The sequence below is a fragment of the Schistocerca serialis genome, chromosome 2 (assembly GCF_023864345.2).
Source record: "Schistocerca serialis cubense isolate TAMUIC-IGC-003099 chromosome 2, iqSchSeri2.2, whole genome shotgun sequence".
Classification (NCBI taxonomy): Eukaryota; Metazoa; Arthropoda; class Insecta; order Orthoptera; family Acrididae; genus Schistocerca; species Schistocerca serialis.
In genome coordinates, this window is record NC_064639.1 from 134,041,889 (window position 1) to 134,066,229 (window position 24,341).

Here is a 24,341-nt window from a genome sequence, read left to right on the forward strand (position 1 = left end):
GTTACCAGCCCAATATTCACCTCGTGGGATGTCGAAAACCACCTAAAATCACATCCAGCACACCGATTCACAAAGAGCGGATTCGATCTGCGGGCAGCGGACCTCTCTGTTCTGAAAATGGCGCTTTAACACGCACGGCTATCTCAGCAGATCAGTTGTTTTCTGGGATAAAAAAGGTAAAGGAAGTGCAGAAGAAAAGATATGCGAAAGCTGATCTAGAAATTATGGCTATTTTCTGTTTACTTGCGTTCTCAATCCCGTACTATTTTAAAATACTTCCTTTTAGATGCAGGAGCTGTTGAGAAAAAACCAGACGGAAAATGTCATTTCCAAAATGAAACTATGTTTCTCTACATTGTAATTATGGAAGCCACACAGAAACTAAAACCTTGAATTTCTAGGTATATACACACTCTTCGTCTCTCTATAATACACACAGACAAACTCACATGGAAGCATGGTGCGGAATTACCTTGTAAAAGACGTCATAATCGTTGGCGTGGTAGAGAAGGTCGAAGACAAGCTTGATCTGATCCACATGGCGATCATCGAATACGGATATTGGCTGGTACACCGCGAGAAGCTCCTCACTGTTCAGCAACTCCACGAACATTTCAGCCACGTATGGAACCTGAAATATACACATGGACTGTATCAGAAGTTGTAGGCTCGCAATACTGTCTCGCCGTTCGTTCCTCGCGGTCGCACGTTTAAGAAATAATACAGGGTGTATCAAAAAGAATCATCCGACTTAAAAAAATCACAGCTATTATGTTATATGTGATATGTGGGTGAACGACGTTCGGTTGGAAAGAGCACACTCTCGAGTTTTACATGGTTCCCAGTAGGTAGCAGCAGTGTGCGCCCGCTTCAGTTTTAGTGAAAATGGTGTCGGGACAACAGAAAGCGTTGTGTGTTCTACGTTTTGGGCAGTGCGGATCAGTAATGACTATTCAGCGTGATTTTCGTACTAGGTATGGTGTGGATCCTCCTACAGCACAGAGTATTAGACGATGGCATGAACAATTCCGAGGCGTAAAGGCAAATCGCCGGGCCGTCCCCGAGCATCTGACACAGACGTCGAACGCATCCGCCATAGCTTCACAAGGAGTCTGCAGAAATCCGTTCGCCGTGCAGCTGGACAACTGGACATATCGCCGATGTCCGTCTGGCGTGTCTTGCGTCGACGTTTACACATGAAGCCATGCAAAATTCAGCTACTGCAAGCTCTTCGTGAAGGTGACAAACAACAACGTGTGGAGTTCTGTAATTTCGTTCTTGGCAAGATGGAGGATGACAGTTTTCTCCAAGGTCTTAGTGTTTAGTGACGAGGCAACATTCCATTTAAATAGAAAAGTGAACCGTCATACTTGAGAGTATGGGGTACCGAACGACCACATGAAGTTGTACAGCCGGCCGACGTGGCCGATCGGTTCTAGGCGCTACAGTCTGGAACCGCGCGACTGCTACGGTCGCGGGTTCGAATCCTGCCTCGGGCATGGATGTGTGTGGTGTCCTTAGGTTAGTTAGGTTTAAGTAGTTCTAAGTTCTAGGGGACTGATGACCTCAGAAGTTAAGTCCCATAGTGCTCAGAGCCATTTGAACCATTTGAAGTTGTACAACTTGAGAGGGACTCTAAAATTTAATGTGTTTTGTGCCGTTTCACGTGAAAAGATGTATGGTCCATTTTTTCTTACCGAGAACACTGTTACAGGAAGCACTTATCTTAATATGCTTGAGAACTTTTTCTCCCACAGTTGAAGACTGATTCGAACGAGTTCATTTACCAACATGATGGGGCACCGTCACACTGGCATCTGGAAGTGCGGGAAGTTTTAAATCAAAGGATTACTGAGCGATGCACCGGTCGCACTGGGCCAAATGATGCAGCCTTACATTACTGGCATCCAAGGCCGGTACCAGACCTGACTGTATGTGATTATTTCTTGCGGGGGTTTATAAAATGTTTATGTGCCTCCGCTACCAACAACAAAGAATGAACTGACAAGGGGAGGCCACCAATTGTGAAATTCAGATTCGATTCATACTGCGCATAATAAAAGCTCATGGCCACAGGTGTAATGTGGCAAAGCACCAAGATGCACTTCTCAGCCGTTGTCGAGAAAATCGACAGCTAAGGGAAACCGTTGCGGTGAAATACTCTCTACGATTAATAATATTCTGCATCGTCGTGGCGCAGCGGTAAGCGCTCGGATTCGTAATCCGAAGAACGTCGGATCGAATCTCGCGCCATCCGACTTTTTTTTTACTATTAGTTTCTTGTAATTCAAATATATATATATATATTTACAGAAGTTCTCCTGCGAACCTTGCAGAACTAGCACTCCTGAAAGAAAAGATATTGCGGAGACATGGCTTAGCCACAGCCTGGGGGATGTTTCCAGAATGAGATTTTCACTCTGCAGCGGAGTGTGCACTGATATGAAACTTCCTGGCAGATTAAAACTGTGTGCCCGACCGAGACTCGAACTCTGTAAAGTTTGGAAGGTAGGAGACGAGGTACTGGCAGAATTAAAGCTGTGAGTAGCGGAACTGAGTGGTGCTTCGGTAGCTCAGTTGGTAGAGCACTTGCCCGCGAAAGGCAAAGGTCCCGAATTCGAGTCTCGGTCGGGCACACAGTTTTAATCTGCCAGGAAGTTTCATATCAGCGCACACTCCACTGCAGAGTGAAAATCTCATTCTAGTAATGAATTGCTTATGCATGTTGGTGAAGGCGGATCGCTCTCAAATTGTACCGCCTCCATTTTTCCGTTTGTTTAACAGGGTGTACCAAAGCTCTCACGTCCGCACTGATTTTCGACGATGTTATAAGTTGCGCTAGTGACCGCATCTACCTTCTTTCGAAGTTAGCAGGCAACTACGCTGTTACGCGGCGGCTCGTTTCGGCCCATTCAACATCTGTCCTTCAAGTGTAACGAGCGAGTGACGGAGTTTATATTTCATACCTGCCATATCAAATTTGTGTTCGTGGGGTCTCTATTCTAATTCGAACGTTTGACTTACGCTATACGTATTCGTTTCGGAATATCGTTTCTACGTCTACCGTTAACTATACGTGGTTAACATTATGAAGGCAATTAATAACATTTGTGAAATACAACTTTGTTTGCGGAAAACATAATGATGTTCGAAGTCGCCAGTTTTTCCACGACAAACGACTTTCAACAACTTATTATATGCATAATTGTTGCAACTGATATATATATATATATATATATATATATATATATATATATATATATATGTGTGTGTGTGTGTGTGTGTGTGTGTGTCGTGTGTGCGTGTGTGTGTATACACACACATTTGAATTACAAAAAACAAATACTATAAAAAAAGAAAAAGGTTGCATGGCGCGAGATTCGATCCACGCGACCTTCGGATTACGAACCCGAGCGCTTACCGTTGCACCACGACGCTGTAGGAAATTATTAATAGTAGAGAGTATTTCACAGCAACGGTTTCTTTTAACTGTCGATTTTCTCTACAACGGCTGAGAAGTGCATCTTGGTGCTTTGCCACATTACACCTCTGGCAATGAGCTTTTATTATGCGCAGTACGAATCGAATCTGAATTTCACAATTGGCGGCCTGCCCTTGTGAGACATCACATAACAGGAGCTGTGGAAACTGTAACTCAAGACTTGCTCGCTGCAATGTGGGAACAATTTGAATACCGCATTGACATATACAGTGCATCTCAAGCGGGGCGTATTGAACAGCTATGAAAAGGTACGAAAAAAACCTTTTTGAGTTTCCCATTAATCAAAAAACGAAATTAGTTTTATATGTTTATTAGTTTTAGAAATATAGACGTGCAAAATCGGATGGTTCTTTTTGATACACCCTATATATTTCAGGTCGGAAAGAAACCTGGTCGTCTGTTTAGAGGATAGGCACCAGTCACTGACGAATACCACTGATACCATGTTATCTAATAAATTATTCATTTTCACATAGTACGATTAACTTTCACATATATGTGAAATGAATAGAAAGTACACCATGTGCAGTGAATGCTGTGGTCTCTGCACATTTCATTTCTTATCTTTTTATCTGGGATACATTTGACGTGTATACGGTGACGCATACATCTGGAGCCATTGCAGCCTGCAGCATCATTATTGGTTTCAGCATACAAATATTTTCTTCTCCAAAAATAGCCAAGATAAGCTAGTATTAAACGTTCCATAATTCTGCACCAAACTGCTATAAAGCGGTACAGAACTGTAGTTCAGCAGATTTTGATTTGTTACAGTTCCCGCGAACTGGAAAGGATTGCACCTTTCTTCATTTGTTCTCAGTCGCTCCAACAACCCTCTATAAACAACTGCCAACAGTAGTCAGTACAGACTGTACGGGCAGGCTCGACGTTACCGGGTGTCTAAGCCGCTTTTGAATTCCACAGAGAAAGCTAGATGGTAAGGGCGTTCAGACATTGGACTGGTATTTGTGAGTGCGAAATTCTTGAAACATAATTCTTAGCTAGACGTTTCTTTCTGAACTAAACTGATGACTCGAAGCCGATTTACACATCACATCTCTTTGGACGTCTGCAGTTACTTCTGTACTCAGAAAATCACTCTAAAGTGAGCGGTGGAGTGTTCTTTGTACACTGAACCATGTATTAGGGTTTCCTCTCCTTCCATTCACGGCAAGCGAGGTATCCTTAGTCGAAATTCACGCTCAGGGTGTCTACAAGAATAATACACTGGGGTTCAAAATTACAGCAACAACCGGAAATGTTACGAGATTGCGTTAATTTTGTCAAAAAACAGTATAAGCAGGTGATAGTAAAGTAGAAACAATGTAAAGAATAGAGAACGTAACTGCAACATACATAACGGTAGACAAAAATGTTCTTCGTTTTTTCCAACTTAACTAATTTGCACACACATCCCAACAACCTGTTATTGTGCTCAGTATGGGCTAGACCATCTATGGCAACAATGCAGGCCTGACAGCGACCGGGTATGCTGCGAATGATGTAATCAATCTGATGTCGAGACAATAATACGCTGTCGGACAAAAAGTCATGAGATGTCGCTGTTAATCACGAGTCGACCCCGCTCGAGCCCTCAAAACTGCAGTAACAGGTCGAGGCGTGGTCTCTATATGGCGTCGGAATCGTTCTGGTGCCGGTCGTGGTGGCCGAGCGGTTCTAGGCGCTTCAGTCCGGAACCACGCGGCTGCTGCGGTTGCAGGTTCGAATCCTGCCTCGGGCATGGATGTGTGTGATGTCCTTATGTTAGTTAGGTTTAAGTAATTCTAAGTTCTAGGGGACTGATGACCTCAGATGTTAAGTCCCATAGTTCTCACAAGGGAACCTCCCCATCGCAGCCCCCTCAGATTTAGTTATAAGTTGGCACATTGGATAGGGCTTGAAAAACCGAACACAGATCAATAGAGAAAACAGGAAGAAGTTGTGTGAAACAATGAAAAAAATTTGTAAAATATACAAACTGAGTAGTCCATGCGCTAGATATGCAACATCAAGGAGAATGTGAACTCTGGAGCGCCGTGGTCCCGTGGTTAGCGTGAGTGGCTGCGGAACGAGAGGTCCTTGGTTTAAGTCATCCCTCGACTGAAAATTTTACTTTCTTTATTTTCGCAAAGTTATGATCTGTCCGTTCGTTCATTGACGTCTCTGTTCACTGTAATAAGTTTAATGTCTGTGTTTTGCGACCGCACCGCAAAACTGTGCGATTAGTAGACGAAAGGACGTGCCTCTCCAATGGGAACCGAAAACATTTGATCACAAGGTCATAGGTCAACCGATTCCTCCACAGCAAAACACGTCTGATATATTCTATACAACACGGGTGACGGCATGCGTGTCACATGACAGGAATATGTTGTCGACCCACCTAACTTGTACACTTAGCGAATGGGTAAAAAGATTCTTCTACCTTGCCCGATTTAGGTTTTCTTCTGGATGTGATAATAACTCCCAAAAAAGTGATGAAAACATAAGTGTTTGTCACATAAACTGAAAATAAAAAATTAAAATTTTCACTCGAGGGAGGACCTGAACCTACGACCTCTCGTTCCGTAGCTGCTCTCGCTAACCAGGAGACCACGGCGCTCCTTGACCCCCAGTGTCCTTGATGTTTTATATCTTCGCATGGACTACTCCGTCTGTATATTTTACTAATTTTTTTCATAGTTCCACACAACTTCTTCCTGTTTTCTCCATTGATCTGTGTTCAGTTTTTCAAGGCCTATCCACTGTGCCAACTTATAACTAAATCTGAGGGGGGTGCGATGGGGAGGTTCCCTTGTCAGAGCCATTTGAACCATTTGCCATCGTTATGGTGAGGTACAGATGTGATCCACAATAGACCGCCGAACGCCTGAAACGGTTCTTCAGAGGTGACGTGACGTTCGTTCGTGAAACACTTGCGGTTGTCTTGCGCGACGGTTTACTGGGGCTCTGCGACACTGGAGATCCATCAAAACGCAGTTTACAACGGAAATCCGATTTCTTGCGTAGTCTCCGATATGGTATGATTCATGAGCTCTGTACCGATTACCGTCCCATGTTCAACGCCGATAAATCGTGATTTGCAGCCGTGTTCAGTGTACACGTGTCTATAACGGACTGCTCACTAATCGCGTCTGTAACTGCACCCAACAACTAGCCGCAACATCTCGGTGTCGCGCACGGCACATCCTCACCTCTACCGTGACTTTCAGCCAGTCGTTTTACTCACTAAAAATGCCCTGGAAAAGAAAGGAATTGAAGCTGGCACGATACTGTTTCCTCGGAGACGGCAGCAGTTGTTTACCTGATAGTTCTGGGGTACGACCTCGTACTCCTTAGCGATGGCAGCCAGGTCCTCCCATAGCAATGGCTGGTTGGCGTGGCTCAATAGCCGTAGCACGTCCTTCTGCCGAGTCAGCTGTACTTTATCATCTACGCAAAAAAAAAAAGAACAGGTATTAGCTGTCAACTCGTTCATGGAACTGTTATTCTTTCTATACTACCATGCCGGTTAATAGCCCATAAAATTCGTATACTTGCAAGTAAAGAGCACCCACTTCCCCTTACATTTTAAGGTGGGAAAAGCACACTTGCGGGACATAGCGCCAGCAATGGCGTCCGCGAGAAAACCTGGACTATGATTCTGATAATACGCAGTTGTAACATTCCGAAAGTACAGCTTTTAAACACAAACGCGGGCCGGTTGTTTTTTCACTTGCTTCACCCCAGTGCAGCCGTTTAATGTTCTATTTCTACGTACTGTGTGTGCTTTGTTCATTGTGTCAAAGTGCGCGGTTCCTGACCTGTAGCTGGTGCCAGAAATCTCTTTACTGTGTTTTACATTTCGAGTCAGAACTGCAATGTAAATGAAGCAAATGAATGTGTGTGTCATTAAAGAAGTAGCATAGCGCCATTTAGTTATTAACATTTCTGTTGAACGTTATTTTCTATGCATCGTAAAGCTGGCACTGTTAAAGTGTTGAAGTGAAGTACTTTTGCAGAAGTTGCATTGTACTTCATCGTGGTTGTCATGACTAAATTTTAAATCGGAAATAATTAACCTCATTTCGCAACAACTCCAATTGATTTTGCTTATCATTTTGACTTTTAGGCTCATATTGTGCAGGGTGTTCGGAAATTCCCCTTACAAACTTCTACGACTTGTAGAGGAGAGCAAGTACATAGTAATTTGAACTGGAATCCAACACGGTAGTCACGGTGAGGGGTGATTACGTCGGATCGGCTGATGTCATCTAACTTCCATCCTACCTATCTGCCTTGGTTCGAGCATCATTCATGTGTCTGTGAGTGTTAGAGCGACATGGTTGAGTATACGTTTGCCGAGAACACCGACATGATCCTGAACCAAGAAGTTCGCGGTCTTCTGAACACAGCGGTAATGCAAGAACTGCACGTCGTCTTTATCACGATCGCTCTCGACAACTTCTGACGCCATCGAATGCCCTCTTCGCCACAATTAAGCAACGGCTACGAGAAAGGGTACTTTCACCGTCAGCAGGCATGACTGTGATGCTACAAGGAGATATCACACATCCGAAATGAGAGGAGCCGTACTGTATCACCTTAAAGAGAATCCGTCAACGAGTACACTAGTAATTTCTCTGGCTATTAATGACTGGAATTGTAAAACAAGTCATGTACTGGGTGATGCCTAATCAATTACTTGTAGCAGTGGCCGCGTTGCCAATGTGTTTTCTAATGGTAGTGGCACGGGAGAAGTACGTTTCCGGAAATGGATTACGCTTCAAGATACTATCTACTCACTCCACTCTACAAGTCCTAGAAGTTTTAACGGTAATTTCCTAACACACTGTATACATGCATCTAAATCAAAATAGTAAACCGAATCAACAGAAGAATTGTTATGAAATGAGGTTAATTATTTTCGGTTTACAATTTAATCACGCCACTCAAGTTGAAGTATAAGGCAACTCCAACAGATGTACTTTGCCTCAACTCTTCAACAGTGTCAGCTTTACAGTCCAAAGAAAGAGATATATTGTTCAAATACACTGAAGCGCCAAATATCTGGTATAGGCATGCTTATTCAAATACAGATACGTAAACAGACAGAATACGGCGCTGCGTTCGGCAATGCCTATATAAGACAACAACTATCTGGTGCAGTTGTTAGATCGGTTACTGCTGCTACAGTGGCAGATTATCAAGATTTATGTGAGTTTGAATCTGGTTGTTATAATTTTTTAGACAACATAGTTGTATGGAGATAAACATCGATTAATTTACTTATAATCAGTTATTCAAAATGTATGTCACAATCTTATTATTTGGTTGGCAGCAAAGTAAATAATGCGATTATGACTGTCATTTTGAATAACTGGTTGTTATATTCGGGGCACGAGCGATGGGATACAGCATCGATGAAGTGAGGATTTTCCCGTATGACCATTTCACGAGTGTACCGTGAATATCAGGAATCATGTAAAACATCAAATCTCCGACATCGCTGAGCCCGGAAATGAAAGGGAGCAAAGACGACTGAAGAGAATCGTTCAACTTGACACAAGTGCAATCCTTCAGCAAATTGCTGCAGATTTCAATGCTGGGCCATCAACAAGTGTCAGCGTGCGAACCATTCAACGAATCATCATCGATATGGGCTTTCGGAACCGAACGCCTACTCGTGTACCACTGACGACTGCACGAGACAAAGCATTACGCCCCGTCTGGGCCCGTCAACACCGACATTGGACTGTTGATGATTGGAAATACGTTGCCTGGTCGGGCGAGTCTCGTTTCAAATTGTATCGAGCGGATGGACGTGTACGGGTATGGAGACAACCTCATGAATCCATGGACACTGCATGTCAGCAGGGAACTGTTCAAGCTGATGGAGGCTCTGTAATGGTGTGGGGCGTGTGCAGTTGAAATGATATGGGACGCCTAATATGTCTAGATACTCGTACAACTCTTACAGGTGACACGTACGTAAGCATCCTGTCTGTTTACCTGCATCCATTCATGTCCATTGTGCATTGCAACGGACTTGGGCAATACCAGCAGGACAATGTGAAAGCCCACACGTCCAGAATTGCTACAGAGTAGCTCCAGGAAAGCTCTTCTGAGTTTAAACATTTCCGCTGGATACCAAACTCCCCAGACATATCTGGGATGCCTTGCAACGTGCTGTTCAGAAGAGGCCTCTACCCTCTCGTACTCTTACGGATTTATGGACAGCCCTGCAGGATTGATGGTATCAATTCACTCCAGCGTTACTTCAGATATTGGTCGAGTCCGTGCCATTTCGTGTTGCGGCACTTCTGTGTGCTCGCGGAGGCCCTACACGATAATAAGCAGGTGTACCAGTTTCTTTGGCTCTTGAGTGTAATATTGAGCGTACATGTATGTGAGGTCGACAGGTTATGTACTCTTTTCGAGTAAAATAACGAGTTCTGGATCAAAATTCGTTTTGCAGATGGCTCCACTTCCCCGCTCCTCTTCCACTGCCTGTAGTGTCACGCGAGTGGGAAGATTTCGCATGGGAATTAGGTGGCTGCAGTGGAGCGGAACAAGTGATAGGCAACATGTGCGCGGGAAAGTCTAAGAACTGTACTTCTGGAAGCTTATAACAGCGTATTGTCGGAATTAAGGCCCAATTGACTGCCGGGGCTGATATCTCGCTAGTGTGATTTTTCCTCCTTAAAATATGACGTCAAGTTGCCGATGTCCCCTTGTTAGCATACAGGAGCAATTCGAATAACACCACATACAAACATAGGTAGACGTCTGGAATGAGAGATGCAAATAATTTACAGACTTCTATTTATGTCTAAAAATCTCTGACGTTGTAGTTTCGGCAGTGGTGAGAAAGAACCACGGTATTTGTTTTGTGATCTGAGAATGACCGATGACGGCCGAAAGCGGTAATTTCGTTTGAAATTGTTGTGACTGTTCCAGGCAATGAATTATAACCAAAACAAACAATCACAGTGCGTTTCCAGTTCAACTTAAATGTTGTTCTCTCCAAAATCTCTTTATCTCTTTTGCTATTCATCCAGTCGTCGTCTTCAACTACACTAAATATAGTAACTCGTCAACTGGTTTTATAACTTTATTGTTAATTTACACAGTTTCCTTTTCTATTTGTAGTTTATACACTGTTTTAGTTTCGTTTAATTGTTCTTCGGGACTATTTTCAAACTTGTTCTATTGAATTATTCTGTTAGTAGTTGAGGTTTTATGGATCTGAAAATGTCCTCCAAGGTTGGTGAGAATGATTTTGGCGAGCTGGAATCTCCTTGACTGACACGTTTTTCATTTCAAAATTCCCGCCATCTTGATTGACGCTGAAGGAAACTGTTGTATTGACATGTAACTCTTCAGTACATTAATGTACCGTAGATTGGATCTGTTAACTTTTTTCTTCATCCCTGGTGGTCTGAGTTGGTTGAACCTGAGTGAAAAGCTTTCTAAACATTTGCGAATCTTATGATAATAATTTTCATATTAGATCTCCCTATGTGCTAAAGAATGAAACCAGTTCTTTCATGCCGTAAGCGTTTTACCTTTATTTATTGAAAGACATCATCGGTGGTCTGAAATACAAAAGTTTGACTATTACAACCGCTAACGAAAGGACCGGGTAGAGCACAATGAAACAAGTAAACAATCCCTTAAACAGAAGTCCGTAAAACAATAATTTCCCTGATATGACGTATTACTATCCTCGAATGCAATGTCCTTGAGGACAATTACGTTACTACAGGTGTTTCACATGGCCACCGTCCATGTCAAGGCAGGCTTCATCACGTCTCCTGTCATTGATGTCGACACAAGTTAAATAATCCCAGACGCGTTCCGAATCTACTGACGACCATCCAAAATGCATTCCTGGCGTTCATCGACGTTGCCAACAGGGCCGGAATACATCAAAGCTCTCAAGGATCCGCACAGAAAACAATCCAACGGTTTCAAGTCGGGGGGACCTGTGACGCAATAGGCTGGCTGCTGTGATCGAGCGGTTCTAGGAGCTTCAGTCTGGAACCACGCAGCTGCTACGGTCGCAGGTTCGAATCCTGCCTCGGACATGGATGTGTATGATGTCCTTAGGTTTGTTAGGTTTAGGTAGTTCTAAGTCTAGGGGACTGATGACCTCAGATGTTAAGTCCCATAGTGCTTAGATCCATTAGGACCATTTGTGACGCAATGCTATTTGATAGCGACAACCGATACATTGCAACTGCAGGCTTTCTCGGCGTATTTCAGCTATGAAATCTTCACGGGTTATCAGCCGAGTGGCGTCGTCTTCTAGTCGCAACGTTTCATGGATTGCATATCCATCATCTTCAGGCGAAGTGTCGCGATGCTGTCGGTCCAGTGGCTGCAAAGGCGCGCGACAGACAGCATCCCGACACTTTCGAAATCCATGTAAGTCCAGTTTAATTGTACCTGTAACGATAGTTTATGAAGCTGGGACTCCGAAAACATAATCCTCTCGGTTATTTGAAATGTATAAGGAAAACACAAGTTACGTTAGCGAGACCAATTGTATATTATTACTAGAGCAAATACGTGTATAAGAACAGAAAAACATTCAAAATTGTCTTCCTGACACTATTTTATTCATCTAAGCACTGTAATTTTTTGTATTTAAAAGAGCTGTTACATGCACACGACAGAACTAATGAAAAAGAAGCAGTTGTAAACAATCGCCTGCTAATGTTTTGGGCTATTTAAGATGGCGGCATGACCCTCCCACTCTGGCTTCAAAACGAGGTACAGCGTTAAGTCTATAGTGCCATCTCCATTGTTTTTTATCTCCATGGTTTCAGTACTGCAGACTTTTAGAATTCTGGACGGACACACAAACTTTGAGCTAGCTGGAACATTTGGAAACTTGTCAATGAATATTTATTGGCCTATCTAAAAAAATAGGAAAGACAATAAACTTTGCGAACTTGTGATTTAAAATCAGAATCAATAGTGCAGATAATTACGTCGACGAAGCTTGTTCTGTAGCGTCTGTAATAAACACTTCGTTAGTATCGCACGCACTGACTATAAACTATTTAAATTTAATTTAAATGATCCGTGTCTTCTTGAAGTGAAACGTTGATTCTTAATCTGTGTTCGTGGAACTGACCAGAGTATAATAACTGAATTGAAGCTTCGTCGCCGTGTTATTCAAATAAAACGAAATAAGAGTTAGCATACTCCGGCAACACTTGGTACGATTTACGTCCAGATATGCGCACGCGACGACACCACAGCCTAAAAGAACCACATATTAAAATATCTATAGTGAAGACAAGACCGCGACAACCCAACACCAGCTTCAAGGTGCGCTGAATAAATTGCGGGCCAGTTAAATTTTGGCCACCCTGTATACGGTAATTCCTCTTGGGCATTGCTTCTAAAACTGGGGGTGATTATCCCCCTGTGAATAAAAATGAAGAACAAAAGAGATCGATTGAGTTACTGTTACGAAACTAAATTATTTTTTAATATTCATTACTATTATCACTGTTTCGTAATACTGTAATACTGACCATATAAGTTGCCAATAATTAAATTATTTTCAATACTAATTTTAATGTGACACAGTTTGATGGAGGTTACAGCAGTTGAAAGGAATGTACAGTATGAACATCTCCCTCACATAGTCCACCCACTACACACGTACATTGTACCATGTATCTATGACAGTGAAATTGAGATACACACATCAAATATGCTTAAATATCTCATGCAAATACCCTCTCCAAGTTGTAGGTAGTTCTCACAATGCGCGACAAATTATTTCATTTTTCAACTTTCAAGAGATAAACAAACTAATTGACAGCACAACACAAGAGTAACTTTATGAAAGTTATTCGCAACTGCGGAAACTTTCAGACTATTAGCTGCAATGGGTATGGAGATATTATCTGTTGGTGACACATAAAAATTTGTGCCGGACCAGCACTCGAACTAGGATTTCCCCATTGTCGCGAGCACTCGCCTTAACGAAACCGGCTATCCGAGCGCGCTTCCGGGTTTGACGCAGCCTTCCATGTGTCATATTTCCTAAGTAAGTGTTCCAACTTCAGTCAATTCAAAAATTACGAGTCTAAGAGGTACAGCTATAAAAAAATCTACGAAGTATAGTGCACACATTTCAACTCGGTTGACGTTAGATAGGATGCAGGATGTAAGTGAAACAGTTGTCGATACGGAGAGTCGTGGTGCGGTGGAAGCATGTTTTGTAACATGACTGTACCACCGATGTGGATATTTAGCTTTCTTTTCTCAGAAGGAGTTGTACGTAGTACTCTGAATTGTTACATCACTTTATAAAGAAAAGTTGTTAGCAAAAATCAGTTACAATTGTCTCACTGACTCATTAATTTGTGATTGAATACAGAAACTAAATACAACTTATCTGTCGTCATTTTAAAAATAAAAGTGTTCAGAAAAATTCTTTTTCATTCTGAAGCAGCCTCTTGACGATCAATAAGCTTGACAATATTTCCTGGATGCCCAATAATATTGATCGCCTAGGAGTGATATTGAGAGGTTGCGCAATAATATTGAGAACATCAAAAAATTTGGAAATATATTGCGCTGTCAGGAAGTGTTGTGCTGTTTGTGGGGAATATTGACAATATCCTTGACAGTTCTATCGTGCTACACAGGCCAAGGAGGTTAGTATTGGTATTGTTGTTTGGAAAATGAGTTGAAAAGAGACGAAAGAGCATTATTATTAGAGTGCGTCGAAATATTATTCCCGATATTGTGGGATGCTACGGCAGACGAGTACCAAAACACATGTATTGAGAATGATGAATCATATGATTTGTTGCTCGGAAAATATGGTGTATGGGCGAAGGACGACGTTTTTAAAAAATTGATTAATGCAAAGTTATGAATAAAGGTATATACATTACTTATCCGAATATTATCCTTTAGTTCACTTATTATTGGATGACACGTTTCTATAACTATGTCTCAAATACTGTTAGATGAAACTGCATTTGTAATTTGTAAGTCTTCGAAAGAACTAGCAGTAGCAACGTATTGCAGCGGAGCAAGATAAACGCCGGTTTGGTGGAACTTTGTCTTTCAGTGTATTATTTTGTTTCTGGATGATAGGGATATGAGCGTCGAGGGGGGAATGGAGCGTCGTGCTTGCAACAAAGTAGAGACATTACCACAGCAGCCGCGGACTGCGGTATTGTTGCACAATATTATCGATAGTATAATTGATCATAGTACCGAGCAATCTAGGCAGAATGTCCATATTATTGCACGGTATTATCACGGAAAACGGAGGGGTCCTTATATATCCTATCCAAGTCCAAAAGCCTGTAGATGAACACGAGAATTAGAAGAGATCTTTAGATAACACCTGAAATACAAACAAATCAAGTGGTAAAACAAGGGTGTAGCTTGCCACCAACATTATTCATTAATGTAGATGACATGATTAGGAAATATTAACAGGAATACTGACAGGATGTTATTCGTGGATGATCAGGTTGTAATAGAAGTTAGCGAACATAAATTACAAACTCAGACAAGTGCAGGCTACAATCTGATTGTATATGTAAATTCAACTAAAACCATGGCCCTTTCAGTACGAGCAAAAATAGTTCTCAATAATAAACCGATAAAACAGGTTGTAAGTAGGCTGTTTAGGTTTTTTTATTGGTAACGCCACCTCTGTATAAAAATCACTGGCTGTGCTGTGTGCAGTCTGTGGCTGGTTTGCATTGTTGTCTGCCATTGTAGTGTTGGGCAGCGGCAGCTGGATGTGAACAGCGCGTAGCGTTGCGCAGTTGGAGGTGAGCCGCCAGCAGTGGTGGATGTGGGGAGAGAAATGGCGGAGTTTTGAAATTTGTAAGACTGGATATCATGAACTGCTATGTATATTATGATTTTTCAACACTATTAAGTTAAATACATTGTTTGTTCTCTATTAAAATCTTTCATTTGCTAACTATGCCTATCAGTAGTTGGTGCCTTCCGTAGTTTGAATCTTTTATTTAGCTGGAAGTAGTGGTTTGTGAAAGGTATAGGTTAATGTTAGTCAGGGCCACTCTTTTGTAGGGATTATTGAAAGTCAGATTGCGTTGCGCTAAAAAAAATATTGTGTGTCGGTTTAAGCACAGTAATGTATAATTGTTCAAAGGGGACGTTTCATATGATTACCAATAAAAAAACCTAAACAGCCTACTTACAAGGTAGCCCATTTCGAGTATTTAGGATGTGACATATCATATGATCAAGATGTAGATATACAGAAAAAAAAATAATACTTACCAGCATGTATGTGGTACAATAAAAAGGATACTTAAAGTGTAAGACAAGGAAAGTCAGACAACTGAAATTTCATAATCTCATGGCAATTACTATTTTCATGTATGGGGCAGAGAGTTAGACTCTAGGATAGAAAGATTTACAGCAACTGATCTGGCCTTGTAACACTAACCAAAATGGCCTTGCTGTGCTGGTACTGCGAACGGCTGAAAGCAAGGGGAAACTACAGCCGTAATTTTTCCTGAGGGCATGCAGCTTTACTGTATGGTTAAACGATGATGGCGTCATCTCTGGTAAAATATTCCGGAGGTAAAACAGTCCCCCATTCGGATCTCCGAGCGGGGACTACTCAAGAGGACGTCGTTATCAGGAGAAAGAAAACTGGCGTTCTACGGATCGGACCGTGGAATGTCAGATCCCTTAATCGGGCAAGTAGGTTAGAAAATTTAAAAAGGCAAATGGGTAGGTTAGAGTTAGATATAGAGGGAATTAGTGAAGTTCGGTGGCAGGAGGAACAAGACTTTTGGTCAGGCGAATACAGGGTTATAAATACAAAATCAAATAGGGGTGATGCAGGAGTAGGTTTAATAATGAATAAAAAAAAGTAGGAGTGCGCGTAAGCTACCACAAACAGCACAGTGAACGCATTATTGTGGCCAAGATAGACACGAAGCCCACACCTACTACAGTAGTACAAGTTTATATGGCAAATAGCTCTTCAGATGGCGAAGAAATTGAAGAAATGTATGATGAAATAAAAGAAATTATTCAGATTGTGAAGGGAGACGAAAATTTAATAGTCATGGGTGACTGGTATTCGGCAGTAGATAAAGGGAGAGAAGGAAACGTAGTACGTGAATATGGATTGGGGGTAAGAAATGAAAGAGGAAGCCGTCTGGTAGAATTTTGCACAGAGCATAACTTAATCATAGCTAACACCTGGTTCAAGAATCATAAAAGAAGGTTGTATACATGGAAGAAGCCTGGAGATAAAGGAAGGTGTCAGATAGATTATATAATGGTAAGACAGAGATTTAGAAACCAGGTTTTAAATTGTAAGACATTTCCAGGAGCAGATGTGGACTCTGACCACAATCTATTGGTTATGAACTGTAGATTAAAACTGAAGAAACTGCAAAAAGGTGGGAATTTAAGGAGATGGGGCCTGGATAAATGACTAAACCAGAGGTTGTACAGAGTTTCAGGGAGAGCATAAGGGAACGATTGACAGGAATGGGGGAAAGAAGTACAGTAGAAGAAGAATGGGTAGCTTTGAGGGATGAAGTAGTGAAGGCAGCAGAGGATCAAGTAGGTGAAAAGACGAGGGCTAGTAGAAATCCTTGGGTAACAGAAGAAATATTGAACTTAGTTGATGAAAGGAGAAAATATAAAAATGCAGTAAATGAAGCAGACAAAAAGGAATACAAACGTCTCAAAAATGAGATCGACAGGAAGTGCAAAATGGCTAAGCAGGGATGGCTAGAGGACAAATGTAAGGATGTAGAGGCTTATCTCACTAGGGGTAAGATAGATACTGCCTACAGGAAAATTAAAGAGACCTTTGGAGAAAAGGGAGCCACTCGTATGAAAATCAAGAGCGTTGATGGAAACCCAGTTCTAAGCAAAGAAGGGAAAGCAGAAAGGTGGAAGGAGTATGTAGAGGGTCTATACAAGGGCGATGTACTTGAGGACAATATTATGGAAATGGAAGAGGATGTAGATGAAGATGACATGGCAGATACGATAATGTGTGAAGAATTTGACAGAGCACTGAAAAACCTGAGTCGAAACAAAGGCCCGAGAGTTGATAACATTCCATTAGAACTACTGACAGCCTTGGGAGAGCCAGTCCTGACAGAACTCTACCATCTAGTGAGCGAGATGTATGAGACGGGTGAAATACCCTCAGACTTCAAGAAGAATATAATAATTCCAATCCCAAAGAAAGCAGGTGCTGACAGATGTGAGAATTACCGAACTATCAGTTTAATGTCACGGCTGCAAAATACTAACGCGAATTCTTTACAGACGAATGGAAAAACTAGTAGAAGGCGACCTCGGGGAAGATCAGTTTGGGTTCCGTAGAAATATTGGAACACGTGAGGCAATACTAACCCTACGACTTGTCTTAGATGATAGATTAAGGAAAGATAAACCTACGTTTCTAGCATTTGTAGACTTAGAGAAAGCTTTTGACAATGTTGATTGGAATACTTCCTTTCAAATTCTGAAGGTGTCAGGGCTAAAATACAGGGATCGATAGGCTATTTACAATTTGTGCAGGAACCAGATGGCAGTTATAAGAGTCGAGGGAAATGAAAGGGAAGTAGTGGTTGCGATGGGAGTTAGACAGGGTTGCAGCCTCTCCCCGATGTTATTCAATCTGTATATTGAGCAAGTAGTAAAGGAAACAAAAGAAAAATTCGGAGTAGGTATTAAAATCCATGGAGCAGAAATAAAAACTTTGAGGTTCGCCGATGACATTGTAATTTTGTCAGAGACAGCAAAGGACTTGGAAGAGCTGTTGAACGGAATGGATAGTGTCTTGAAAGGAGGATATAAGATGAACATTAACAAAAGCAAAGCAAGGATAATGGAATGTAGTCGAATTAAATCGAGTGATGCTGAGGGAATTAGATTAGGAAATGAGACACTTAAAGTAGTAAAGGAGTTTTGCTATTTGGGGAGCAAAATAACTGCTGATGGTCGAAGTAGAGAGGATTTAAAATGCAGACTGTCAATGGGATGGAAAGCGTTTCTGAAGAAGAGAAATTTGTTAACATCGAGTATAGATTTGAGTGTCAGGAAGTCGTTTCTGAAAGTATTTGTATGGAGTGTAGCCATGTTTGGAAGTAAAACATGGACGATAAATAGTTTAGACAAGAAGTGAATAGAAGCTTTCGAAATGTGGTGCTACAGAAGAATGCTGAAGATTAGATGGGTAGATCACATAACTAATGAGGAGGTATTGAATAGAATTGGGGAGAAGAGAAGTTTGTGGCACAACTTGACTGGAAGAAGGGATCGGTTGGTAGGACATGTTCTGAGGCATCAAGGGATCACCAATTTAGTATTGGAGGGCAGCGTGGAGGGTAAAAATTGCAGAGGGAGACCAAGAGATGAATATACCAATCGGATTCAGAAGGATGTAGGTTGCAGTAGGTACTGGGAGATGAAGAAGGTTGCACAGGATAGAGTAGCATGGAGAGCTTGCGTCAAACCAGTCTCAGGACTGAAGACAACAACAACAGAAGCGTCAGAAATGAAATTTCTAAGATCTCTGAAAGGCTGCACTAAGGAAGACAAAATTAGAAACGAAACAATAAGGGAAGAATTAGAAATCCAACCAATAACGCAAAAGGCAATCCAGTACAAAGAAAAATGGAGAGAAGACTTGCTTCGTATGTCACCACAAAGACTTGCTAAACTAGCAATGGACTATAAGTCACGGTGAATGAGCAATGTGGGAATACCAAGGGCCCTAGGCTGAAGTGACCACACGTCTCGTATTTTACGGGATCGTCCCTTATGTACCCTATATATCCCGTCATACCGAGAAAATATGGGAAGTACATTGTCTCGTTTTTGATTAAACATCCAGAATTTTTGCAATAGCACGTTTTTAAGTAACATGTAGAATAACCAAATGGAGAATAAATGTGGTCATATCGAAAGAATAAAGAAAATTCACGCTTTGATTAAACCAAACATAACGAGGAGCGATTTCTGAAACTACCGAGCGAGGTGGCGCAGTGGTTAGACACTGGACTCGCATTCTGGAGGACGACTGTTCAATCCTGCGTCCCGCGTCAGGCCTGATTTAGTTTTTCCGTGATTTCCCTAAATCGCTCCAGGCAAATGCCGGGATGATTCCTTTCAAAGGGCGCAGCCGACTTCCTTCCTCGTCCTTCCCTAATCCGATGAGACCGATGACCTCGCTGTCTGGTCTCCTTCCCCAAACAACCCAACCCCCCAACGATTTCTGAAGTTCGTTGGTTGCTACTATGTAATGCTTTCATTTGGCGAGCACTTTGTCGTTTCGGCTTTCTTTGAGCATTGCCTATTTCTTCGGGTTGCTGCATTTAGAAGTGTGGTTTTAGACCGTTAGCGTCACTGGTTACGTTGCTTCGTGTAATGTATTGTAAACTTTTCACAGAAATGCCAGAAAGGAAGTGTGTATTTACTGACGAAAGTAAATGTGAGTTTCCATTTCGGAAAATGGGAACAGCAAATCGAGAAATTATTTTACACGTTTGTTTGCATGTGGCAACAATAACACAATAATATATTTACTCGATCAGTAATTGAAGAATTTAATGTTTTTCTAGTGCGAGTGTTAACAGAAAGTACGAGAGTTACCGAGAAAGCAATGCACCATTTTTTTTTCTCAGCCGAAAACAGTGCTACGAATGAGAAGCGTTACGTATGTGCTATTTGAAGTCTCTTGAGCGAGTGCGCCGTGTTTCCGTCATTCTCGACAGATAGCGCAGCTGCAGAACAGTTTCAATATGGCGTCTGTTGGTGATGCTACAAGCAACGTGCTGTCATTGAATTTTTCACTGCAGAGAGAGAGAGAGAGAGAGAGAGAGAGAGAGAGAGAGAGAGAGACTGTGGGGAATATTCACAAACGCTTGTACAAAGTCTATGGAGCATCTGTTGTTGACAGAAGTACAGTTAGTCGCTGGGCATGGAGGGTGAGGTTATGAGAGGGCGGTTCGGCGGAACTCCACAATTTACAGCGGTAGGGGAGACCATCCACGGCTGTCACACTCGACATGTTGCACTGAGCTGATGTTGTCATTCACGAGGGCAGACGCATTACTTCTCGGCAGTTGGCGCTGCATCTGTCAAATCAGCAAAGCAAGTGTCGGTGCAATTATCTGCACAATTGGATATTCAAAAGTGTGTGCAAGATGTGTCGCGCGGTGTCTAACGGTGGATCACAAACCGCACATTTGTCTTGATTTGTTGCAACGCTTTGAAGCTGAAGGGGAGACCTTGTCCCGCATTGCGACCGGTGATGAAACCTGGGTTAACCATTTTGAGCCCGAAACAAAACGACAGTCGTTGGAATGGCGCCGTTCTCACTCCTCACGGAAGAAAACATCCACCGGTAAGGTCATGATCACCGTGGGACTGTGAAGGTGTTATTCTCATTGATGTGATGCCAAGAGGCGGTACCATTAATTTAGAAGCACGTGCCAACACATTAACAAAACTCAAGACGAGGTTCTGGCGACTTCGGCAACCCAGGAGATGTTTTGCTGCAACACGATAACTCTCGGCCCCCACACCGCAAAGATTATCCGAGCGGTCTAAGGCGCTGCAATCATGGACTGTGCGGCTGTACCCGGTGGAGGTTCGAGTCCTCCCTCGGGCATGGGTGTGTGTGTTTTCCTTAGGATAATTTAGGTTAAGTAGTGTGTAAGCTTAGGGGCTGATGACCTTAGCAGTTAAGTCCCATAACATTTCACACACATTTGAACATTTTTGGAACACACCGCAAAACAGGATTGGACAGTGTTACCCCATCCACCCTACAGCCCCTAACCTAGCCCCCTCGGACTTCGCACTTGTTTGGGCCATTAAAGGATGCCATTTGTGGAAGACATTTTGAGGACGATGAGGACGTGATTCACACAGTGAAGCACTGGCTCCGCCACAGTGACAAGGACTGGTCCCTATAGGGCGTGCACGCCCTGGTTTGGCACTGAAGGAAGGACATAGAAATGGATGGAGATTACGTGGTGCAATAGGGTGTGTAGATAGAACACCATTCTTCCGTGTGTGTAATTCTCATTATATTCCATAAAGAATTATTGAACAAAAAAAAGATGCGATGCATTGCTTTCAGGGCAACCCTCGTAGTTGTAGCATAGAGCAAGCATTTTAGCCCAAATTATCGAAACACGTCAAACTGGCCGACTTGGAGCAGGAGAGGCACCACAGGACATATTAATTTCCACTGTCTATACTTTTACAAATAAATTCATAAAACTTTGTCAGCATGACCAGGAAGAGTTCAGGATTCACACTCATAGCAGTGGAAGTTCAAAAATATATCAACATATATATTTTTTTACATGTGAAATGTCATCATTTTTTCACTTACTGTTGGCTGCATTCGTTGCTATAGGTACACTTTTCTTCATAAGTAAGGGAGATTCTTCGATGACCATACTCACAGGTGTATGAATCTCTAGAATGTTCCAAATCTATTAAAACTGTGCCAAAAATTGAGATAATTAACCATAAAATTTGAGTTTTTTCTAAACATGAAGTTTAAAGTGTAATAGCTCATTCATTTTTTCATTAATCGAATAAATTCTAGAGTTTCATACACCTGTAAGTATGGTTTTCATGCTCTGCAAAATTCATCGAAGAATCTCACTTACTTGTGAAGATGGGGGAACCTATAGCAACAAATGCAGCCAATAGTAAGTGAAAAAATGATGACATTTCACACGTAAAACGAATCTATTTTGTTATACTTTTGAACTTATATTGCTATGAGTTTGAATCCTGAATCCTTCCTGGTCGTGTTGACAAAGTTTTATGAATTTATTTGTAAAAGTATAGACAGTGGAAATTAAAATGTCGTGTGGTGCCTCTTCTGCTCCAAGTCAGCCCGTTTGACGTCCTACCCCCCTTAAGGTTTGGTTAGGCGCCAATGTTGATGATGGTTAGGGCAGGGTGGGTACCAGTTAGTATCTCATTGCAATAAGGGGTGGTGGGTCTGAGAAAGGTTGGGAAGCACTGGTCTAGGACGTCCCTACAAACATTAAGGAAATTTACGGAGCAGTGTACTCACTTTCTGGGCAGCCTTGCTCTTCCGGATCGGCAGCGGCGAAGGCCAGCAGAGTGAGGAGAGCTACCACGGCGGTCTTCATGTCTTGCGGAGCGCTGTGGGTCGAGTCCTAGCATGGCGGCTGCAGAGGGAGCCGTCTTATAGTCCGCGGGCCACCGCTATCTGGGCTCGTTAGCTCACGACGCGCCCTTGTCACCTGGGATTCTTCCGCTCGAGCGCGGAACGCGGAACGCTTCGCCATCTCGGCACGGTGAGTCAAGACCCCACCTGAGTGGTGCGAGACAAGCGCCCAGGCGGGCTATCACCTGGAGCACGTGATTCGGCATCCACAACTGCGCCAGGCGAGCTGCCGCGATGGTAAGGCACTGGATTCGCATCTGCGAGGACGTCGGTTCAGACAGCACGAGAGCCCACGACCAGAATTTTTGAGTTACAGCAATGCGGCCCGAACCAAATCAGATCGATAGATTCGATTACCCTAAACCAAAAAAACATTAATTTCAGAAATTTATCGCGTCGCTTCTGACCTGACCACATTTCCAAAGATGTCAACAAGTTTTTCCGAACTGTGTCGTAGCATTAAGTCTGATTTTCGGAAGGTAATTGAATGATTGATCTAAGATACCTTATAAAAGCGTTTCGGACTCCTGCGGTGTACCAAAAACCTCGGGTAGCATTTGAAAGAAAAAAAAAGACAAAAAAAATAAATCATTGTAGACCATCTTAATATCCGTGTTAATAATAGATTTTGGTTATTTAGTGCGCAAAATTCGTTTTTCAGAAGAAAATCTGAATACTTTTTTTTTTTGAGACCGTTTTGCACACGTAGAAAAACTTTGCCCATATGGAGATAGAAACGATATAAGGCAAATTTAGTGCATCAACTTACAAATCAGACAACTTTTCCATACTAAAAATGATTAATAAATTGTACTGAGATGTATAAAAGCCTATGTTTGGAAACCAATCAACAAGATACAACCGTCAAATTCTGAGATGATTAATAAAGAGTTTACTCGAAACTTTCGTACTGAAATTGAAGGATTTTTTAAATAAAATGGAAAGAAGAAAACTGGGATAATGTTTGTGAATTATAGTTTATTTGAAGTCAAAAAATGTAAATGTTTTTAATCATTGTCGGACTTATCATCATCGTCGTCGTCATCAAAATCACTCTCCAGGTCACTATCAATAACTTCATGCCTTTATGTGAAAAAAAGACAATTAATCAAAATCACTAGTTTCTTTATAAAAATTATACAGGAAAATTCAACTGTACCTCTGGTGAATATTGATTCTTCGTCTAAAAAGTAACGTCGCTTGTTTCTGATAGATGCCTATGGAAGAACCACAAAGAATCCAAACTTTTCAATGTCAATAAACTTTGCCAACAGCCGTACACTTTAAGATATTTTATTTTATTCGCAAAGCAACCAGCTGCGGCAATTCATTTTGACACCTTCAGCCCCCTGCACAATAAGAGAGTATACCTGTAGTAATGACAGGTAATCATAATACCACTTAATCTTAAAAATGGAAGTATTGGCTTAAATCAAATCTATGTGTACATCCAGCATAATGGACTAAAACATGTTTATATATTTGTTAGTTGCGTTAAACCAAATCTCTGTGTATATGCAGCACAATAGATTAAAAACATGTGTACATATTTGTTAGTCATAAAACTATTTAACATCACAGATGTACAAGGGAACATGTAAATTCATTAAAAAGATCGGCACTTGACAGTGT

At 41.9% G+C, this 24,341-nt stretch overlaps 1 protein-coding gene across 1 annotated transcript in view; it reads right to left on the reverse strand.

Annotated features, from left to right (window-relative positions):
• The window catches only part of LOC126455780 (hexamerin-like), a 54,481-nt gene extending 31,810 nt beyond the window's left edge, over positions 1 to 22,671 (reverse strand). Inside the window, exons 1-3 of the mRNA XM_050091545.1 lie at positions 22,593 to 22,671; positions 6,807 to 6,934; positions 473 to 631 (exon numbers count right to left, since the gene is read on the reverse strand). Of these exons, the coding sequence (XP_049947502.1) occupies positions 473 to 631; positions 6,807 to 6,934; positions 22,593 to 22,671 (366 nt within the window). The remainder of the gene's footprint in view (positions 1 to 472; positions 632 to 6,806; positions 6,935 to 22,592) is intronic.
• Between the last annotated feature and the right edge of the window lie 1,670 nt (positions 22,672 to 24,341).